The sequence below is a fragment of the Corvus moneduloides genome, chromosome 1, assembly GCF_009650955.1.
Source record: "Corvus moneduloides isolate bCorMon1 chromosome 1, bCorMon1.pri, whole genome shotgun sequence".
Taxonomy (NCBI): domain Eukaryota; kingdom Metazoa; phylum Chordata; class Aves; order Passeriformes; family Corvidae; genus Corvus; species Corvus moneduloides.
This window is the reverse complement of record NC_045476.1, coordinates 45407775-45430567: the sequence shown is the minus strand read 5'-3', so window position 1 is coordinate 45430567 and position 22793 is coordinate 45407775. Positions and strand designations below refer to the sequence as shown.

Below are 22793 nucleotides of genomic sequence, written 5' to 3'. Positions count from 1 at the left end.
TTTTCTTCTCTTTTCATATACTACTCATTTCCAATTTCCCAACATTCTCTTATTTTTTTTCTTATTGTGTTTTTTCTACTTGTCCAGTGGAACAAAATTAAAAAGGAAACACTCTTTTCCCCCACGTTCTTTTTTGTTTGGTTGGTTTGGTTTTGCATTTAAGAAGAAAATAATCCACAGGAACTGTGTAACAGCATACAGAACAATTAATTTATTTTCCTTTCATTCCAAACAGAGTCAGTTTTCCCAACCAATTCCATTAACTGTTAACCAGAGGGAGAATTTGACATGACACTTGACATCTTTCAAGCCCCAGGGCCAGAAAATCTTCAATTCATGCAAAGCTCTTTCCAGGATAGTACTCTGCTTCCCTAATTCTCCAGTGAAGCAGCAGTGGAAAGGGAAACACTCATCACTCATCTGAACCATGCCTAGTTTTGCAAACAAATATTCGTTATGCAGAATTTTATTGAGTAATCTTTCAGTTCTTTTTGTTCTCGAATAATAAGACCAGTAATCATGACACTGGAACGCTGTTAGCACATCTCTGACCACCTGCAAACACTGTTAGGCTGTGTGTTCCAGCTCTGTCAATCTCACAAGCCCAAAGTAAATTGTCTGAACAGAAAAGCTGACAAACACAATAAATGGTGGGAAATGAAGCAAAAAATGAGTCAGTAACAAAGTACCAGCACTTTCTGTGACAACATACTCAGGCTACTGATATTGTTTCCACCAATACAAAATAACAAAACAACAACAAATCCAACACAAACAAACACAGCTTCAAGAACAACAGCTATTATTCTAACGGTAAATACATGGCATGAAATCCAAGCTTTTGGTCTCATTCTTGTCCCTCTACTACTGGCATTAGATTCCACATCAAAGCAACTTGAGAGGTGACCTGGGTACTCTCTTAAGCAAGGATATATTAAACATTGATGATGGTGGTTTAATAAGGGTTTACTGGTGGTTTAACAAGGCTTGACTTAGTCACCTGTGTGATTAAATTAGAGAAGAAAATCAGGTCTGTGACAGACAATTATATGCCTGCATATAACAGAGACAGTTGCCTACTGTCTTTGGTAGACAGCTGCACAGCTACAAATACATTTAGTACTTCTCAAAAAATATGGTAATATGAGTCTTTGTTTCCCTACCTGTAGAATGAGGACAAAAGAGGACTTGAAAAAAACCAAAATCAAAACAAACCAAACAAAAACCCCTCCAATCCTACATCCCTATTCATCATGTTACTATTTTAACTGCAATTTAAGCCCAGTTCAAATGAGGTAATTAATCACCAGCTTGTTTTTTCCCTCAGAAAGTCTTTGTAATGCTCTCCATTCTAAAGTTGGTGCAAATAAGGATTCCAAAAGAATTCTTATTGAGAGATCAGAAGTCTGGAATCCATTCACATTGGGCTTTCAGCAGGACTGTCCTTTGAGCTAAACATCATACGAGTGATATTTTGTTATCGATATAAATCCACTGGAATAAGAAGACCAATAAATACAGAGATAGAACTAGTCTACATTCCCACTGCAACTGAACAACAACAGAGTATTTATTAAAGCAAAACCAGTTTAATTGTAGGCTTCATCTTCCATCCTACACATCCTACATCTTTTATGAAAGAAAACACATAGACTGTCCAGGTGTATAAAATGAACCAAGTTCTGTTCTCCAAGCAACACACAACCTGGAATCAAATCCACTTGAGTCAGTATGAAAGAGCAAAGCAGGTCATGGGGAACTATGTTTGCAGTAAGCATACAATATATTACATGGTTGTTGCCCTCAGCAAGGATTTCTGACTCAGTGCAAAATCACTGTACACCTTTGAAACTGCCCCTGCTCCCGTGTTTGAAATACAGGAGTTATTCCTAACGCTGTTACTGAGGGAAATAAACTGACCGTGCAGAGAAAGCTCCTGTCTGCACATTTAAATCCATGTTCATGGTACCTCAGAAAATGTGCTGCAGAATCAGAAACATCTCAGAAAAAGATAACCTGTCAAAAGAACACTGAGGAATAATTTCTATGCAGGCAATAGGTAAGCAAGCAGTCCCCAGTCCAGACTTAGGAAGCATGTGACAAAGGTCTATAAATGTCTGTATCTCTGACAGCATTTGGAAATTGATTTGTTTGTTGTTTCTTCAAATAGACTGATTGTGTTATATCAAGCCCTTAGAAAGGAGTTTTAAAAGAAGAAAAGGAGCTAGGTTTTCTGTTCAGTGTATTGCTAAAGCTATGCAATTCCATGACAAAAGATGTTGTAGAGGCTAGAGCATCCCAAAGTTTCAAGGGCGCACTGGGGAAGTTTATGAAGAGATATGTGTTTAAGATCATTGAATGTAAGAAAAATACATGCTTTTCAGACAAGTTCTTCCTTCTTTTCAAACACTTGAGGCTCGAGTGGTTGAAACACTGGGAGACTGCTTGGAAGAAACATTGAAACATTTGCCCTGATGGGCTACTTCTCCATAAACACATTTTTGACCACTGCCAGTTGGCACACTGGGCTAGACAGAACCTCTGTGCTGCCCTGTGCAGATACTCATTATACTGTTACGTTATATTCATTGCTCACAAGCAAAAAGCTCTAAATTTTGTCGTGCATTCAGCCTTGTCACTCACTGGGGAACACACTTTTAGTGAACCAGTCATATGGTGTGTATGTCGGTCTCTAAAATCTGTTGAAAACTACCACCAAAAAAAAAATCACCCTGTGATTAACTGGTACCATTTGAAAACCCTTCTGCTCTTGCTTCAGTCCTTTGTTCCACCCCAGATTCAAATAAGTACTTGACAGTTTCTAGAATCTGCAGAAAATGTCAAGGCTTATAGAAAAGCTATTTCTAGAAGTACATGTTCTTAAGCTCCTCTGTCTGCTCTTGATCTGATTGTGTGGTAGAACCTTATCTAGTAAACATACCCCATGCACAGGATTTTTTTTTTAGGATACAGAATACATGATCCTTATCACTAGAGGAAGTGGTTTTCACAAAAGCCACATGACTAAAACCTGTCAGTGGTACTCAGGTCCTCTTTTTTTTTTCAGATTAGGTCTTGGTTTTGCCATTTTCATCTCTATCTAGGCCCTGGAATGAGGAGTGAGCTCTGAAAACATGCAGAATATAGCAGATCTACTCTTTGGTTTTATTACAGAATTTAACACTTCATCTCCTAGGGTATCATCTCAGAACACAGCTGCGCCTATCTGTGTCCCCAGGAATGTAAATTTCCACATTTGGAAGTAGGAATGTGGACCCAGGATACACAAGTTCTCTACCTCCTCCAGGCCTCAGAGAAGCCACACACATCTGGCAGAAATCAGCAAGCACTTGTCTTAGGAAATCAGAGCACTGTGGAGACTGTTTTAACTACCTCCCCCCTTGCAGATTAATCCTGATCAAAGATTCCAAAATCTTTCCTACAGGTTTGCATAACCTCTGCATGCATCTTCAAAATTAGTAGGGTATTTAAAGAGTAGTAAAGAAATATAGATCCTATTGGAACTACTCAACCATGGTAGCATTTATTGTTTCTCTGGCGTCCCTAAACCTGTACCCAGCTGCTAGAAAAGCTCTCTGGCCATCCAGCAAGGTGAAGCCACGCAGGCAGATGGTGCTCCGTGACAGACTGTCAAATGCAAGTAAGTAGTGTCCAAAGAAATGCATCCTAATGGCAAACATAATTAGGCTCTATAAGTCATTCCAAAAACATCCTACCTGCTCATATCTGTTGACAAAACAAAGACTTTAGTCATCTTTCTAGGCACTTTTCCCCAGTACCTTTTCTGCTTAGACACCCATTTGAAGTACTCTTCTTAGTATAAGATTATTAGCATTCCATTTAGCACACAAATAATTACATGCAGCTGTTTAGAAACCAAACCAAATAAACAAAACTGGCCATTCACTTCAAGGAATGAGTTCAAGGACCAGGAATCACTTGATCAGATAAATCACTGAAAACCAGTAATTCTTGATGTACAGGAAAAAAAATACTACATCTTTTTAAGACAGATACATTAATGTTATAATAATATTAAGGAAAGGTCTGCATTTATTTGTACATACATTTCTATAGAAGACAGTGGGCTGGATCTTCCAGCATGTCAAATAAAAGTCATTGCACAGATGATTTTTTTCATTAGAGAACTGAAATAATAACAGTAATAATAACAGAATAGTCGAGTCCAACACCTGCTTTACTGAGCGCAAGTCACTGCCAAATAAGTCATACTAGCTGTACATTCATAGTCACATTCTAATATATGCTAATATTCACATTCTAAAGATTAAGAGCCAGAAATACAGAATGAATAAAAAGTAATTTTGCACATTCAAATCTTTAACCTTATCTTTTACAGGTGTGTTTAGGTATCAAAAGTCAGTTTCCCTGTCATGGCTTTTGGGGAGCAGCAAACCCTGGCCTCTATCTCCGTATATAGGAAGATCTCGTTGCTCTGTTCCTGGAAACCAATACATCTCTCTAAAATGAACTTTGTTCATTTGACAGAACCAATTCAAAACGCATCATTATTAAATACATTATTCTTTGGAATAATCACCACAGTGAAACAGAGATTAATGGAGAAATAATGCACATAGTATCTGAATGTGTTGTGTCTTTTATCCAGTGTCTACTTTTATGGAAAATTCCATTATGAAAATTTGACACAAAATGTCTAGAACTTACCGATCTTTAACAAAATATTTACCTTTGCTACAGTTTGCTGTTTACTAGTTTTGTCCACAATCTCAGTCAACATGCAATTTTTTAATATAACTGTTAACAGAATACATTGCCTCAAGCACTAAATTTACACACTTACTCTTAAAACACATGCCTTTTGAGTTTTTTCACAACTCTTCCCGAAAACTTTGCCTTGGATGCAGCCCCCAGGTTAGTGCAAGGTAGTGTGCTGTCCTAGTTACATTAGCTCCATACCTAGAATCACACTGAAATATAGAAGAAAGCAAACCTTTTATTTTCTGTCATTTGGAATATATTGAGGGAACCATAAAAATAACAGAACACAACTTGCAGCTATAAAGCCCAAAAAAACATCATTGAATTCACATGTTGGGAAGCCAAACAGAAATGAAACACAAAAATCTGCACCAAAGCTCTGTGTATGCAAAGCATTTAACAAAAGGAAGCAAAAGGATTGGGGAACTCCTGAGAAGTTGCTGTGTCACAGTGATTAAATCTTTCAGGGGCCTCCTAATGAATATCATGACAAAAAACAAGCACCGACGAGCAGAATTTACAGCTCTTTTCAGTAATTAATAATTTAAAGCTTCAGAGGGTTAATTTCAAACCCAAACTTGAAAGAAAATCTTTAGTCTCTGGTTACAAATATACTGACAAAAAACTAAACCATGATTTATCAGTCTTCTTTATTTGGAACTCGCTTAGCAGACTGACCAAAAACAACATTAGTTCCATTTCATTGACAAAGGAAGATATTCTACTGAAAGTAGAGGAGTGCAAGTGAGTATCCTTACAGTAGATTAAAAAAAAGATAGTTCACAGAATTTCAAGTTGCTGAACAAACACAACAGATCTCATACATATACGTATACATACATACACACAGACTCAGTAATTGTTTTTTTAATTTTTCCGTGAAGTGAGCTTGAATCTTTCATCTAGAATCTTCTATTGAAGAAGAAAAATATGTCATTTTTTCTAAAGTAATTCTTTCCAATGCTTTTGAAAGTTTGCTGCAACAAAGGTAAAGGATTCTTCCCTCCCACATAATATGAGCAGAAAAGCAGCTTTAGGGGATTTCACTGAAGGTGGTAAAATCCTAACATAATAAATTCAATTTAAATTAGCCATACATTTATCTTTCTGTCATGACTCCAGTTGGGACATTCAGTCTGCTTCTTGCATGCTTCTCAGTACATGCAGAGAGCTCCAGAAGGATGGGGAGGCAAAGCAGCAACAGTGCAGAACAACATTCATTCACAGCAGGAAACAAGTTGCCTTCATCAAGCACCATTTCCACCACCTGCTCCCTGGAGATAGCAGAAAGCAAATTCTTTCTACTTGATGTAAGACAGCTACTACTAACGCTACAGAAGAGTCTGGTTTGTGGATTTCATGGAACAAGACAGTTACATGAAAATGACCAGCTCCTTGAACACAGGCAAAAGAGAAATCTTAACAATCATGTGAGGAGTATGTTATAGTGAAATTTTAAGCTGGCATTTCATGAATTTCTAGTATTTAACACAATAGAACCTTTACTTTCATTGTAGAACTCAGTAACACTTTTGGCTGGCAATGTTCTCCAAATCTTTTTAAGGTAGTTAAAGAACCAATAGGTGACAAAGTAACATCCTTCTGGAAATCCTGTATGTTAAGCTTACATTGGGCAAGGATCTTCCTTTTGAATTTGAAAGTCTAGAAGTAATATTTCTCATTGTTCATAATGAACAATTTCCACTGTTTTATACCAAAGTTCAGTACTGTAGTAGAAGAGTGAACATTCCAACTCACGGTTGCATATTCTAATATTATTTGCTTTCCATTGTTTATTCTTATTGGACTTTATATATATTCATTGAGATTTGCATAATGATCCTCAAGTGTTTTCCATTAATGACTCTCCCTCTTCCCAAGGAACCACATTGATCACAGATGAACAGTTGGCCCTCTGAAAGCCCTGACAAACTTTTCTGACTACCCAGCCTGAGCTCTCATAAACACCTCTAAATATCCATTCTTTTTTCTTGATTATGAAAGCTGGATACTATTAATAGTCATAAGCTTGCATAAAGAATAGGAGCCCTCTGCCACACAATGGACATTCATTTCTGGACTTCTTAACCTATTGGTTTTAATGGAGTCTATTTCATGACAACACTTTAGATCCCACACCTATTGCTGTGTAGCTTCCTGACTATTTTACTGTAAAGCACTTTCTCACATGAACTTTTAAACGTCTCAAATACTTTGCCACAATCAGATCTCTGTTGACAAGAATTATGGAACATAAGAAGAAAGGCAAAATGCCATTATATGATAATAATCTTTGAGAGGTCTTGAATATCTGAAACATTTATCTTTAGTACTTTCAAAAGTGTCTTTCCACTCATAAGAGAAAAAAAATTAAAAATGCAAAATGGAATAGAAGATAAATATTTGTATTACATTTACAAGCACGGATACCAGTTCCTACCAACTACAAAGATTTATATATATGTGGTGAACCCACTATTTAGAAAGACAACACACATATAAATACACATATAAATATTTATTGTTTATTCAGCATCAGAACTATGACTGATGTCAAATAAAAGCAATGCCCAAAGAGCAGAATCAGAGACTAGAATTTTATGCGTGATTCATGTATCTTATTCATTATATTCCACATACTTTCTTCACAATCACAAAGCTCTTTTATCTCATGTTTCGTACACACTTTCTTCCATATTTCTTCAAACCTTTCATCTGCAACATTCATGCCAGTATTGTGGAGAATTTGTTTAATCTACAAAAATAATACAAAATAATACAATTCATGTAATTCTGGTCAGCATTTTGTTAAACTATACAGCATCTGGCTTTTACATATTTAGCAATCTCTATTTGCCACAGAATATTTTCCCACTCTTAAAGTAAAACTACAGACCACATCTTTCATCCTTAACCAAAGAAGTTCCTATTTAAGTAAATCTGAATATTATTGCAATGAAAACTTTACAAAATTGTCTGTAATTAATGAAGTAATGTTGGTGCACTACTTCAACACTCGGGAAAAATCAAACACAGAAGACTCAGGGAAAAGTAAATGTTTTTTAAAAGCTCTAAAACTAGTTCTGTTTATCCACTCTATTTTTGCTATCTGCAGTTACCAGCACAAATCAGATTATATTATTATCTGCATTTCACAGCAAGAGTACTATACACAAGATCATCAGCTGGTATAGATAAGCTGGTGAAGTGACTAAAATGAAATGGCCCACATCAACTTTGGGCCTTGCTATAATTTTACACCAGAATAATTCAGCAGAAGGGATTTTTTTCCATACTTTCTCACTTGATTGCTTCCTGTTGCATGCCTCCTTACACTGACCTGTTGACTCATCAGAGAAAGGTACCTTTAGAAGAATATTGATGTGCCCTGTGTTTCTATTAGTAACAGTAAATATTTGGCATCTTCAATTGTATCGTATATGTGTGTGTATGTGTGTGTTACATTTATACTATGGAGATTTTATGCATGCATTGATAAAGACCTTTAACACAGTCAAATCAACCTCGTTGATCATCTTCCTTTAAAACTGTCTTTTGTATAAATATAGGCCTGACCCCAGTACAGCAAGTCTTCAGCTTCATCTTAGCCAATAAACCTATGAGAGTTCATGCAAGCTGAAATTGCAGGAGGAAAAAAGAGACTGAATTTTGCTTCTTTAAGCATAGGTGTTGTTCCAGTTATATCAATCATATTACCCACAAGTAAAACAAACCAATGATCCAATGTTTTCAATGAACTAGTGAAATATAGAAGTTAAACTAAAAGCAATATTCCATCACAGGATACCACTGCAGGGAGAATAAAGGACTACATGCTCTCATAATTTGGCTTCACCATATTTATAAGAGAGAGCTCTGTCCGGACTCATCAACTGCTGTAAAATCATCACTGACCAAACCACAGACTATTGTGTGCAGGCAGGATAAAACTCACTCTCAGCTGTGATCAACATGATCATGCGGCATATAAATTACACACTATTCCTCAGTTACATAACTTCTATTCAACAGACTGGAGAGAATTTCAGTGAAGAAAACAGCAAACCCAAGAACTATTTTGTTCTTTTGTAACATGATGAGTCACCTCATGAAACTGTTTTATAGTCAGAATTTGTGTTCATTTTCACCAGTGTATACAAAAACTATTAGTATTAAGTTACTCCGGGCTATCATTTAACAATAATATCATACAATCATATAATAATTTCATTAACTATGAAATTTTTGAAAACATTAATTATACATCAAAACAATAATCATAAAATTCCCAAACAGACATGAACATAGGGTGCTTTAACAGACTCAGAGGTAGTTCTGCACTGAATTCTCTATAGCTGGTATAGTCTACAGCAGAGTATGACATCTCAGGACATGTTATAACTTCAAAGAGTTCTATCTAGTGCTTGACAGATGTAATTGGCTTCTCAATGAAGCAGGAATGCCATTTACCATTAGCTATATGCTGCACACACACATTTCCTGCTTTCAGAGCTAGATTATAAAGTGGTAAATGCTCATGTACACAACATTCTGACAAGGTGTTTTATGAACATGACACCACACCTTTTGCCCCCAGTCACTAACTAGCAACATTCTTTTCTGTAAAATATATATTCGAGTTCCAGATCCACTTTCAAACATGACTGCTGAATATTTAATATAATGAGTAGTAGAGAGGAAGAGGTTGTCATGGCTTCTTTTCTCATTTTAGATTGGAATTTCACATTTCATTACAACTGTCTAATAAATTGTACTTCAAGTAATGAAGCTCTCTCTTAGTATTTTTTCACTATAAATTGCATAAAAAATGTAAAAACAAAGTGGTAAATAATACTGAAGAAGAAGCAGCAAAGTTGTTTTAGTATTTATGTGGGAGAAACTCTGGTCTGTGAGGAAACAGAGTGGCAGCACCCTGCAGAGATATCAGACAGAAAAATCATGGAAGTCCCCAAGTAAGTCCCTAGAGTCTCACATCTCATCTTCCTCTTCAGAATTATGAGACAACACAGCATTGCTGTGTGACTCCCAATGTCCTCCAGCACTGTACAAATCCTTTGTACATCTACGACTGTGACTCAGCAGAGCACTTAAAAGGTGCTTTCAAGTGGTTTGCTGAATTTGCCATTAGCAAAACCTGCCAAGTTTGTCTGAGATGATCTTGCCAAAATTTTCCACTAAACATCCCTCTGTGATAGAAATTATTTTTATACAGCTAAAAATCTTATTTTGGGGCTTTTAAAGACATCTCATGGAATCACAGAATAACTTAGGTTGGAAGAGATCTCTGGACATCATCCATCCAATGACATAATCAAAGCAGGGCTAACTTTACTATTAAACCATGTTGCTTAAGACCTTGCTCAGAAATTTGAATATGTCGGATCTCAATAAAATCAACATCTACCATCTTTATGAATAATTTAGAATGTGAAGAGTACATATTTTTCAGACAGCTGAATGGATGTTAAGCAAGATGGTAATGCTGCACTATGAATTTTACAACCTTTTTACTTGATAATATGACTGCCCACTCCCACATGGCTAGCAGAACAATTATCTTGGAAGAATATTCTGAAGGAATTCACTATACCTCTGCCTTTGGTCTCTTTTTTAAAAGATCTCTTTCATATACTCCCTTTTGACTGAAGACAGAAGGGAACAATATTGAAAAACTATTGCCCTGGTCACCATAATTAGTTGTGTCACTGAGGCGGCGAATTCGAGGAGCAGGAATATCTGAACGAATTGTTGGAATACCACACAATGGATAACCTGTGAAAATCAATCAACAGGCAGCATGGATAGATAGTGCCAGGGAGGATAAAACATTTTGCATGAAATAAGAAGAAATGTGATGCTTGACATAGGTTCAATAACAAGTTATATAATTTTCTTCCTTGTGTCTTTTTTCTCATTTTTAGAAAACCTGGCTTCAGCTACATCACGAAGCATGAAAACAGGGAATCTTGCCGTTATGTACCAGAACTTACTTACTTAGTATTTCCAGCGGAAAGTATTTTAGGTGATTCCAAGGAGATATGGTTCTCCCAAAATTACTAGCATAATTTCTCAAAGACATCTAGATTAACTTCAATGTTTTGAATAGACTATCCCTTCCAAATTCCAAGCCCCTATCTTAAAAGACTCAGCTTAGATAAATTAATTCAATATTGTACATTAGTAGAACCTGTAGCAATACTTTTAAACTTTGCTCCTGATTTTGTCCTAAATAATGCTCAGAAGTGAGTAGCACAGTCCACTGTACTTACAAGATGTAGGGATACCACCTACTACAGCACTGTACTGAGAAGATGATGTTCGATAATTTGTGTAGACACAGTCTGTTGATCTTGTAAGCGGTTTTGGCATCTTTGCTGAGCTTCCTGGTTCTTTTAACATGAGATCTTCCAGCTTCAACAGTGGTTCATCATCTTTCTTTGTGTCTTTTGGAAGATAGGCATCTAATTTTTTCCCTATATACAAAAGTTACGGTACAGCCAAGATATATTATCAACACATTATAAAATAAGAGGCAAAAAACTTTGCTTGAAGAACTGTGAAGGAGGTAACATAATTCATTTGCATTTCTGATAGCACTTCTAGGAGATGTTTTACTTTCTCTTGATCTGTAGTATTAAGGAAACTTCCCAGTGACAATTTCATTCTGCAACACAGAACTACAGGATTCTGAAACACATCTGTACCTGAGACTCTGCTGGTGGTTAGCAAGGTAAATGCACTCTCTAAATCCTACTCTTCTAAAGGAGCACCTAGGTTACAACAGCAACATCCTTTCAACAGCGATTCTAAGAACAAGATCAGCCCCACAATTTCCCAGTATTAAGGCATCTACCTTTTGTAATTATTTTTTCTTCAAACTCTTTAACACCCCTTTTATCTTTCCAGTTCAGAAAGTGTGCAAAGTCCCGGTAATTAATTAGACCATCCTTATCCAAATCACAACAGTCAAATAAGGAATCCAGGAGTTCATCATCTAAATTCACATTCAGCTGAAAAAAGATCTTTCGTAGGTTGTCCTTGTGTATAATTCCATCACCATTCTATTATGAAGAAAATAAAACAGTTGTTATATTCTATCATTGTCTAACAGCCATCATAAAATAACTTCACCAAAAGAAACACAAACACGTGTTTATACAGATATATAGATACATATCTACAAATAGCACCAGACACACCATTTCAAGAAGAGTAACATTGCTGAGTACAAAAATAAACCCTAAGTATTTTAAAAATAAGAAATATGAATAGGAAAGTGTCAAAAAGTAATTTTCAACTTAAATAATACAGTGATTTGAGAGTAAAGGTGTGACAGGATATTGTGACAAGATAACAATCGAATAATAAATGTTGAAGAAAAGCCAAGATGTCTTCAAAAGTAAGACATCAATCATTCTGTATACATTACAATTAATGTTACATATGAAATGTCAATTATAATTTTTTTCTCCAGAGAGAAAAAAAGAAAAGATCTGAAATTCTGACGCTTGGCAACTGAGTCAAAAAGTGAAGCTCGGAAAAAAATATGGACATAATCCCTTCCACTGTTTTCCCTTTACAAAGGAATGCCAGATTTTGAAGTCCGAAAATTGTTAAGATTACTCCTGCTTGTGTGTCTCTCGCTCCCTCTAGCCTGGAGATTGCAAATAGTACTATGAAAAGCTCCAAATACTATTGTGTCTAATTCCATATAGCATATCACAGCAGATGAAACATACAATAACTATGAAGTTGTCTTCACAGTTACAGTCTTCATCCATATTTACCTTGCTATGCTTATGTTTCTTCATGTCTGTATCTCTACAGCACAGCGGCACTAATGTCACACATTCTTTTACATTTATCTTTTTCAGAGCACTAACCTTATCAAAATGTCTTAATGCTTCTAATAACAGATCAAAATTCTCATAGTTAGCTTTCTTCAAACACTGCCGAACTGCAATCAAGATAACTCTTTCTCTGTCCTTCCCACGGAGGAACTCACATGGAACCCGGACATGCAGAAGACCATGAACATCTGTAAAAATGAACAATTCCTCAATTAGTTGTGCATATACAGTAAACAGACATATACAAAAAACCAGTTTGCATTCTTAAGGAAAGGAGAATTTCAGTTTCAAGATGCTGATTTTCAGCACTGCTGAACAGCTGATAGAGCCTTCATTACAAGATCAAATGGTCCATATCATTATTTCTCTACTCACACACAGTTAATATCAAAAATTTTGGAACATCTTAATGTAGCTTCACAAATCTATCCACTGCTTCCAAAAGCTTCTGAAAGCAGTAGTTGTTACTCAATGTCCAGATAAATGAGCAAAAAAGAACATACACTATTAATCTACCACTTCCAGTCTGTCATGTTTCAGATACTTATGAGAGCCAATGTAGTATTTTGGATAATGATATATCATTGGTTTCTAGAAAGACAATGTACTTTTTAATGTTACTGTTCCCATTTTCTATGCATCCTAACTTTATTAATATTTTTAAATACTTTGGCACACTGAGCTACAATCTTCATCCAAATCCCCAAGATGCCAAGGTCACTTTCTAGAGTGCAAGTTCATTCAGAGTTCAGTAACAAACATGAGTAGCTCACCTAATCCCCCTCTCACAGCAATGTACAAGCATTATTTTCTAATTGTTAATAATGAATTCCTTTAGCTTCTTCTGCTCTTCCTTATAGCATGAACTTTATTACACTACATAGAAAAACATGTAAAAGCTTATGCACTCTTTGAACAAGCTTTTTCTGGCCTAGATTAATTGGATAACTTTGATCTACTTCATTTTTTTGCTTCCCAATTATTGACTGTATTCCCTAGTTGTTAAACATAATGTTAAAACATCATCAATCCCAACACTGACTATTTGAGTTGACTAGCTTTCAAAATTTTGTCATAATGAAAATTAACAGTTTTACTCTGTTTTCTATCTCCTCACAACCTTCAAGAACTTATTATTCCTATTTACTTCTTGTTACTTTTACTCTTTTTAGAGAAGTGCTTGAGAAATCATTGAGAGGGAAGATGCATAATTGATTTAAATAGCCATTTTAATTTGTCACTTTGATGATAATAAGGGGTTTCTGCTGTTTCCCATTTTGTTACATTCAGATACAAGGCTTTAAAAAAGAAAAAAACACACCATCATGATAATCCCAAACCTAAAGCTTCTTTATTTCTGACATTTGTTTTTTTCCCACTAGCAACTTCAAATCCTCTCAAATTTTCATTCCAAAAATTTATTGTCAATAAATTTTTGTACCTTGCCTCTTAAGATTTTAGGAAAACTATATACACAACCAACAGCAATTACTTCAGCATAGTTTCCTCAGCAAGATAGGATTTTATTCTGCTCTTGAACTTACCATCCTCTGGAGGGATTATCAATCCAAATGTATGGTCTGGGGGAACATTCATAGTTTCTGCTATACTGTCAATAAGAACATTTCTTTGTTAGTTGTCAAACAGTTTATTAATAGCCAAAATAGAACCCCTGATACTATTAGAAAAAGTGATTATATAATTAGGGATGATATAAATAGTTCACCTGAAATTTGTTTATCAGGACTTTATTTCAAAGCTACCATTCCTGAAAAGCATCCTTTTACAAAGCTGATTAGAATATTCACTGTAACACAGCCAAAAGTAAACACTAACTTTTTGAACATTTATGCCCATTAGAAGGAAAAACGTTCAATACTATTTTTTCCTAAGAAAATGATAGAAATGTGTGAGAAAAGTCCTTGTAGTCAAATAATAGAAATACTTAGACAGAATCTCCAACTGAAATATCTCAAATAAACTACTTTTGGCTAAGGTGGAAAAATTGAATCACATCTCTGCTTTTCCACATGCATTTTTGTGTCTACCAAAACCAGCAACCAAGCCCATATCCATGTGGAAAACTTGGATCAGTTTTATTTACCAGAATTGAAGATGCTGTTTGTGACATTAAAGAACTAATTCTTCTTTTAATTTGAAAAAGATGCAATGCTCATTTTATTTTTAATAATTAAATAATTAAAACTGTAATCTGAATCAAAAATCCCCATCAGAATTGAAAAGATAATCAATGCTTTGTTCTAAAGAACAAACCAGCCAAACAAAAACCCACACACAGAAATGAAAACACTGCAATCTAAAAACTACTATGTATATTTTTCTTTTATAATTTTAGTATCACACATAGGATGTGGATGGCATAAAATTCACTAAATAAGATTTGTTTAGCCTTTATCTATCTTGTAATATTAGTGCTGGTTTCAGGCTGCACTGCAACCCATCCCTGACTGATCCCACTGCCTCATGTTCTCATGCTCCAGGTCTGTCCCACAGTAAGCTGGGACACAGGGAAGGGGAGAGGAGAAACTGACTCATATTTGCGTTCACTCCTCACATGTACTTAAGTCTGGGATCTTGAGTTTAAAATCACCTTTTGCTACCAAAGTCAACGATGCTGTTTTTGACACATTTTTGCAGAAATCCAGAGCAACTGCCTTTGGATACATTCAGGAGCCCTACATTTGCAGCATACCTGGATCCTCACCCCACTGTACCTTATGACTTCTATGGTGTTTCTTAAGCGTTACAAAACTGTTCCAGATTGCTTCATAAACCTCAGTCATTATAATGATTCAGCTGAGAGATGAGATTGGTAAATGCTACTAGGTATTAACACAATTTAGTTCCACATCCTTTTCCAAGGAAGTAATAAAATTGAGATAACAAATGATTTAACAAAGAAGACCAAGAATAGTGTCAGAGTAAGCAAAATGGCCAAATCCCAAAATATTAGGTGAGATGTTTCAGTCCTTTCAAACCTTCCTAACTGCAAAATACAGGGGGAAAAAATGTCTTTTAAAGACTGCTTGTCAGATACAGACCACTTAAACAGTAAGATCTAACTTCATTACATGGACACAGTACAGCCCTTACTAGTAACTTGTGTACTTACCAGCCTAATTAGGGCAGGTAAAAGGTCCTTTTCTGTTAAATGAGTGCTGCACTGGAAGCACTCAGTTATATTTTTTATCCATAAAAAGATAAAAGACATAAAAAGATACTGGAGAAATGGCAAAAGTGAGTGAATTTTGTGCTTGGAAGGTATCTTTGCTTACTTACGGATCAAGAGCTTTTCCAACAAGAGGCTGGTATTTTTCCTTGAAATCATCACTTCGTTTTGACACAAGGTGTGGTGCTCTCTTCCTACAAATTATGAAAATAACTCCTGCATATATTTGTTTAAAAATATTCAAGATTTTTTCAATAATATTTTAAAATATTATTGTATATTAAAAGAAAACAGCAACTTCTCTCAACTTAGTAATTAAAATATCTTGCTACTTAAAATCAAAGGACTTTACACAATGCTTAAGACATGCCAGGTGCTGTTATATGGTCAAAGTGATTGGATAAACTGTTCTGAAAATCACCCCTTGCATTTTCTATTCAGTTCAATACAGCTAAGGATAGGATTGTGAGATGTACAGCTTCCTTCAATACAAAGACCCACTCTTCCTGATAATTCATCCCATTAATTAACTAGTTAACTCATTGCAACCCACTCTTCCTGATAATTCATCCCATTAATTAACTAGTTAACTCATTGCAACTCACGAATCCAGGTCCAAGACCCAATTTAAGGTCTTAGCTGTATTTCGCCCATCTTCATAGTGAGGGGTTTCCATTCCATAAACAAAAGACTTGTCGAAGTGTGAGTTATACTTCCTATTGATTGGCTCCCCTGCAGAAAAAGTAGGCATTTCAACCTATGTAAAACACCTCAGGAAGAAAAATGTACCCAGTATCTTCATTCTTAAGACAAAACAATGAAGAAACAACAGCAAATAACTAACAAACCCGTTCAATTAAAGATAAATGCATTCCCCCTGTTTATTGAGTAGTTAGGAACAACCTCATTGTCAAAAGTGAAAATAAAAGGCAAAATAAAAAGCAAAAACTGCTTCAGTTGGATATTCTTTTATGTCTGATTAAAGACAAGGCCAACAGAATAAATGAAACCTAATGTAGCCTAAGTGGTGACGGTCATGCAAACAAATTGCTGTGTAATATCTATACCTGAACAGAAACGTATACCATCTGATTTATTGTTTTTCAAAAATGCAAAAATGTTTTTGAGGTGCTGCATTTTCAGATACACTCTTGCTATGGTCTTTTGTCACAGAAAAAAATGTCATCATTTTTCTTCAAGGTCTTTTCAATCACCTTTTAAAAAGAACTATATTTAGGACTTTCAAAAATATTATTCACTGCATGTTTTCTAATAAGGGCTTCATATGGCTGTATGGCAGCATGGAATTCTTATGCTACTGCTAAGCTCCTCATCAGAAAGTCTGTCTGCTCTGAAATGCTTTTTGGATCCTGGTGAAAGAGAGGAACTAGAGGAGAATGTAATGGAGTGGGTTGGGCTCACAGTCTGTGACCTTAAATCTGAGATTGCTTTCAGTGGCATAGACAATGCCAAACTCAGTAAGCAACCAGGGCATCTGTAAGTTTCTAGTTTCCTGGAAATATTTTGCTTTTCGAACAGCACCCAAAAGAAATCAGGCTTCCAACTCCTCCATGAACTTCTTATACTGTTTTAAATGCCCATCATGAAGTGATTGACAGTTCTAGAAACTGACATCATGCTCTGTCAGTTGCATATTTTTTCACATTTTTTTAATAATTTATACTGTATTAATACAGTGGTTAAAATTAGTAGTTTATATCTTAAAAAATAGCATACAGTATGCACTGAACACACATAGAGGAACTTTTTATGGGTTTCTTATCAGCCTTTGAACTTACCCACATAATAATCCTCATGTGACAGAACGTACAAATCATGTCCTTCTCTCGCTTCTTTATCCACTTCCTCAAAGGTTTTTGATGGATTTACAACCTCTCCAGCTGACAAATCTGAAAAAAAATAAATAATGTATGGTTGGGGGAGGTAAGGGGGTGGATGTATTGCTTGGTTGGTTCTTAATTGTAAAAAATATCTTGTTTGAGAAGTTGCTAATACTGTGGAAGAATGATACTTCTCACCACATTTCTAGTCAATCTACATTCAATCTAGTAACAGGGGACTAGGGAGAGAATCACAGAAACCCAGATGTACAGAACTTTTGCAAGAAAGCTACGTGGGCAACACAGATGTGATTTCCTCCAGTCTATGGAAGAAAGATACACATGTCAAGGAAGTTTCTTTCACTAGACCTATTAGAGTTGTTGGGAAAAGGAAGGTAAGTTGACAGCTACCTAAACAGTTCTCCCAGGCTATAAAGACAGATCAGGAAGAAAGCCAAAAGCCCAACTAGATACCATATGTTCTCAGTTGCTTGTTTCTTCATCGTAACTGAAAAATTTTTAGGCCTTTCAGTAGCTGTTATATAATAACTCTTCTGTTAAAATGGAGTTGCTGGAATCATGGAGCATGTGCTAGATATTAAATTGCAGGTTATCTTGTATTTACAGGAAATATGTTTTAATGGCACATTTTCCTACCTTTGAAGACTTTTATTCCAAATGTAGTATTAATTATATCCAAGCCCTCAGGTAATTTAGAAGACTGATCATGTGATCTACCCAAAGGTGCTTCACGATTACTGGAGTAAATTGCTTCTTTCATGTCTTGCATCCTTTCTTGAAATTCACTTTTAGCAACTGGACTTATCAATGAAGCTACCTGAAGACATCAAAAACAACACCAGAGGCAGGAAAACCAACAAACTTTGATCACTCACACATCACTATGACTATCCACACAAACAAAAGTTTGCTTATAAGTGTCCTAATGAGATCTTACATGGTTACACTGAGATAATTTTATCCACCAATTTGCAAACCAAAACTGTGTCTTGAGATAAGACCACTATTAATCAATGCTATGCTAAATTTCCAGCTAAATAAAATACTTATTGTGAGATATTTTTATTTTTATGCTAGTTTTTCCACTTGTTAATATATACATTTCCTGACTGCAATCTTTCTTTTCTTAGCACATATTAGAAACTATACTCAAATTATAGTATGACCAAAAATAAAGTGATCTGATTTTTCAGGCTATCCATCAAAGTAATGGGGACACTAGAGAAGATTTATTACTAGACTCTCATTGAATATTATACGAAGAAATATTGAAAAAAGTAGTAGCAAGTACAATTGATCCAAACCCATGCTTAGCAAACTGACGAGGCTTCCAAATCTTCCTCCAGTTAATATTTAATTAGTAATGCAAAGTCTTCAACAGACAGTACAGGCTAAACAGATCAATCCATTCAACAAAAAACTTCTAAGGAGGGACACCAAAACCTGGTTGTCTTTCATTTTGGATATGCCTAATAAATGTCCTACTCAACATCCTCTAATACTAGGACTTATTTACTTCATAAAAATGCACTTTACTAACACAACTTCTGTTTTTAGAGATATGAACACTAACTGTGTGATAAAACTACCAATGATCTCTTCAGTTGTTTGATTACAGATTACAAAGATAATTTCTAAAGAACACATGCAAAATAGTCTGACATATCTAAACCATCACTTTTTTAGCTAAAAAAATCAGTTTCAAGCCAAAGGTAAGAAAACATACAGAATAATTACACCAAATTGTAAACACATTCTCAGACACCTCTTTTGCTAAGAGCTCAACTGGTTTTATCTCTGTAACCCAGAAGAAGCAAGCAGCAAAAATTATGGGTAGAAGACTGTTCATTAACTTAAATCTTGGAATGAAATTAATAATTCAGTAGCCACCACAAAAATAATGTTACTGGTAACAGTCACTGAACTTCAAATATCTTCCAATTTCAATAATGCTAAGTAAATCCTATGATTTGACCTCAGAACTCAGGCAATTCATAATGGCTGTGAAATGCTGCACTATAAATCACTCAGCTATGTACCTTTATCCCTGACTATGAGGAAATCAGTTGCTTTCATTAAGAACACTCGTAAGAGGTTCATTCTTAAGCAAAAGTAAATGTGTCACATTCTTTCAGTGAGTTTGGAGGTTGTCTTTATGCCATGTGTCAAGTGCGATGCAACGTCAGGATCATTTGCTGTGCCATAGAATATTATTTTAGCACCAGGAGCTGGATCTGTTGTATTTCGAAACTTTCGCACAACAGTTGGAGTAATGGGCTATATGTAAGGCAAAGCAAAAACAAGTTTACACCAGACATTCACAAAACATTAATGGAAAAAAAAAAAAGTACTGCAGATATTTGTGTCATTCCAGATGTAAGAACAAAATATGAGAGTGATTTGGGCTGTAATACATGCATATACTCCTGCAGATGCTGATATTGTGAGCATAAGGTCAAAATAACCCAGACTAAATTTTATCAAACCAGCATTGCTAAGTTTCAATGCTCCCCAGTTTTAATTTGGGTAACAGCTACTTCACATGTTTGTGATGAAAACTAGATTTTACACTTATAAATTTCAGAAACCTTGAACCTGATTCACAGCAATTACACCATCAGTGTAGCAATTTTGGAAATTATTTAAACCACTGTGTTGGGGTTTTTTTAATTATCATTTAAAGGGAGACCCGCTATTTACAGGATCCATTTGTGTCTCAGTAGCCTCTGACTCTTCAGGGGCATGGGGCAGGGCCAGTGAGAATCACAATTCTGGCAGGCATCCCTGTAAAGAAGAACCTGCATCAAAAGTAATAATAATTCCCAATAATTACTCTAATTGTATTACCAGAGGAAAAAACTGTGTAAAACAATCATATTTAGTCCAAACTAAGCAAGCACGGTGACTTTCGTAAAACACATGCAATGAAAATGTACTGCCAGAAGTGTTTTTCAATCCTGCCAGCTAGTCTCTATAATTCTATGTGACAAAAACCAACACTGAAATAAATGGTAGTTTCCAAAGAGAAGGGATGTAGAAAAAACCAGGAGCCTCTGCAAAACCAACTCACCCTGGGTAACACCTCTTCGAGACAACTCGCAACCGTGTTGCCTGCGGGTCGCAACTTTCCAGCCTAAACAATGCAATAAAAAAATAAATAAGGAATAACGGAACTCACTGTAATAATGCACACAACTAGTCAAACTGGAATGTGACACTATGCACGGGATGTTGTCCAAGTGTCCCCGTTTTGACGGGGGGGTGTGGGGGTTGGAGGGTGGGAAGGAGCCACACCCATTTCTGGGAGAGAGGGGGCTCGCAGAGAGACGCTCCTTCCCATCCCACACGCTGCTCCTCTTCCAGCCCCTTCCCTCGGCGAGACCCCGCCCCAGAAAGGCGCGGAGAGAGAGGGGAGGTTCCCCGGCATCGGTGGGACCCCTTCGGCGAAGGCGCTCACGTTGGCCTGCTCCGGAGTCCCGTCGAGGGTCGTCCCCTCGGGGCAGGGCGGCAGCTGCTTCGCCATGGCCACCGCTTACCCTGCTCGCTCGGTAACGGCGGCGGCGGGGCCGGGAGCGCTCGTGCGAGGCGGGCGGTGCTGCCGCCCCTCACAGCGCTCCGCCATCCCCCTCACCCAGCGCCCCCCGTCCTGCCCCTCACAGCGCTCCGCCATCCCCCTCACCCAGCGCCCCCCGTCCTGCCCCTCACAGCGCTCCGCCATCCCCCTCACCCAGCGCCCCCCGTCCTGCCCCTCACAGCGCTCCGCCATCCCCCTCACCCAGCGCCCCCCGTCCTGCCCCTCACAGCGCTCCGCCATCCCCCTCACCCAGCGCCCCCCGTCCTGCCCCTCACAGCGCTCCGCCATCCCCCTCACCCAGCGCCCCCCATCCTGCCTCTCACAGCGCTCCCTCCACTGCCCTCAGCGCCCGCCACCCCCCTTACATCTTGCACCCCTCGGCGAAAGTCAGGAAATAGATTGCACTGGGCTATTTTGTAAATGTCATGATCTAGAAAAATAATTAAGGCCCAGCTGTAGAGGTCGCACATTCCTTAGACCGATTATAAAATCGTTGAAAATCTACCAGCTTTCAGACAGGCAGGTTGAATCTTGAGGTTGAAATGAGGTCTTACATGGTCAAAAGTCTGATCAAACTTTCAATCTTTATTACTGTAATAAAAAATACAGCCCCTTTCACGAACGTTGTCACATGTTATTAAAATATTGTATGCTGGGGCATACCTCTAGAGAAAACTGCAGCTCCCACCCACGCACAGCATGGAGGTGGGTGAGAGAAGCCTGTCAGCACTACCCCATTTATCAAACACGTGAGTGCTGTCACTGTTTGTCTTAAATGAGTCAACACTTCATATATCTAACCCACTGTATTTGCCTTTTAGAAACAGATGTGGATTATTTCAGAAAAGCAGCGTGGGTAAGACTGAACAACTTTCACCGCTGTTTAACAGACCCTCAGCTCTTAAAAAGACTTTTATTCTCAGATGACATTTAGCAAACTATCCCCTTCTTCCCAGCAAAACATCTAAGTTTAATCACATCCTGCTCCATTCTCTATAGTCCCATGACAGCAAAATCCATTTTAGATAAATACACAGACTGTAACTCTAATTAATCAAACATTACCATGTGTTATAATTTTATTCTCTGCTCTAACATTTGTTTGATAAGGATTTTAAATGAATGATGCTGAATTAAAACTAAATTCCTTTTCTACAAATGGAAGGTGAGAGGCTCAGGCAGCCACTGCTGTCTGATGACCTGCTTCGGCTGTCCAGGTCACCAACAGTACTAGTCAGTGCTATGATCCATGAACTTCCAGCACGTACTAACACAGCTTGGTCTTCTCCAGGCAAGAAGCATCATGTATAGCATCAGCTGTGATCTAGCTGTGGCAATGCTGGTGCCCTTTCTCAAAAGAAGGTACGTGTTTTTCTGCTGTAGATATGGCTGCACCACACCGCTAATATGGAATATCCATGTCCACTTGGGAACTAAAGAAGCTCTTGTAAAGTCTTAATGTGTTCAGTTCTTTTAATATTTGTCATATTTGTTGTTGCTTGAAGTTCAGAGTGTTCCTGCCAAATAAAGCA

General features: G+C 36.9%; 1 protein-coding gene across 1 annotated transcript; it reads right to left on the bottom strand.

The window, feature by feature from the left end:
- Window positions 1-7267: 7267 nt before the first annotated feature.
- Window positions 7268-21257, bottom strand: EFHB (EF-hand domain family member B). Its single transcript, XM_032108360.1, has 13 exons — window positions 21145-21257; window positions 20758-20820; window positions 19821-19964; window positions 18324-18504; window positions 17625-17735; window positions 16431-16557; window positions 15936-16019; window positions 14180-14244; window positions 12669-12823; window positions 11639-11846; window positions 11055-11258; window positions 10376-10557; window positions 7268-7519 (listed from the first exon to the last, which is right to left on the bottom strand). Exons 1-13 carry the CDS (start codon window positions 21208-21210, stop codon window positions 7355-7357), a joined length of 1755 nt encoding a protein of 584 aa, XP_031964251.1. The 5' UTR covers window positions 21211-21257; the 3' UTR covers window positions 7268-7354.
- Window positions 21258-22793: the final 1536 nt, after the last annotated feature.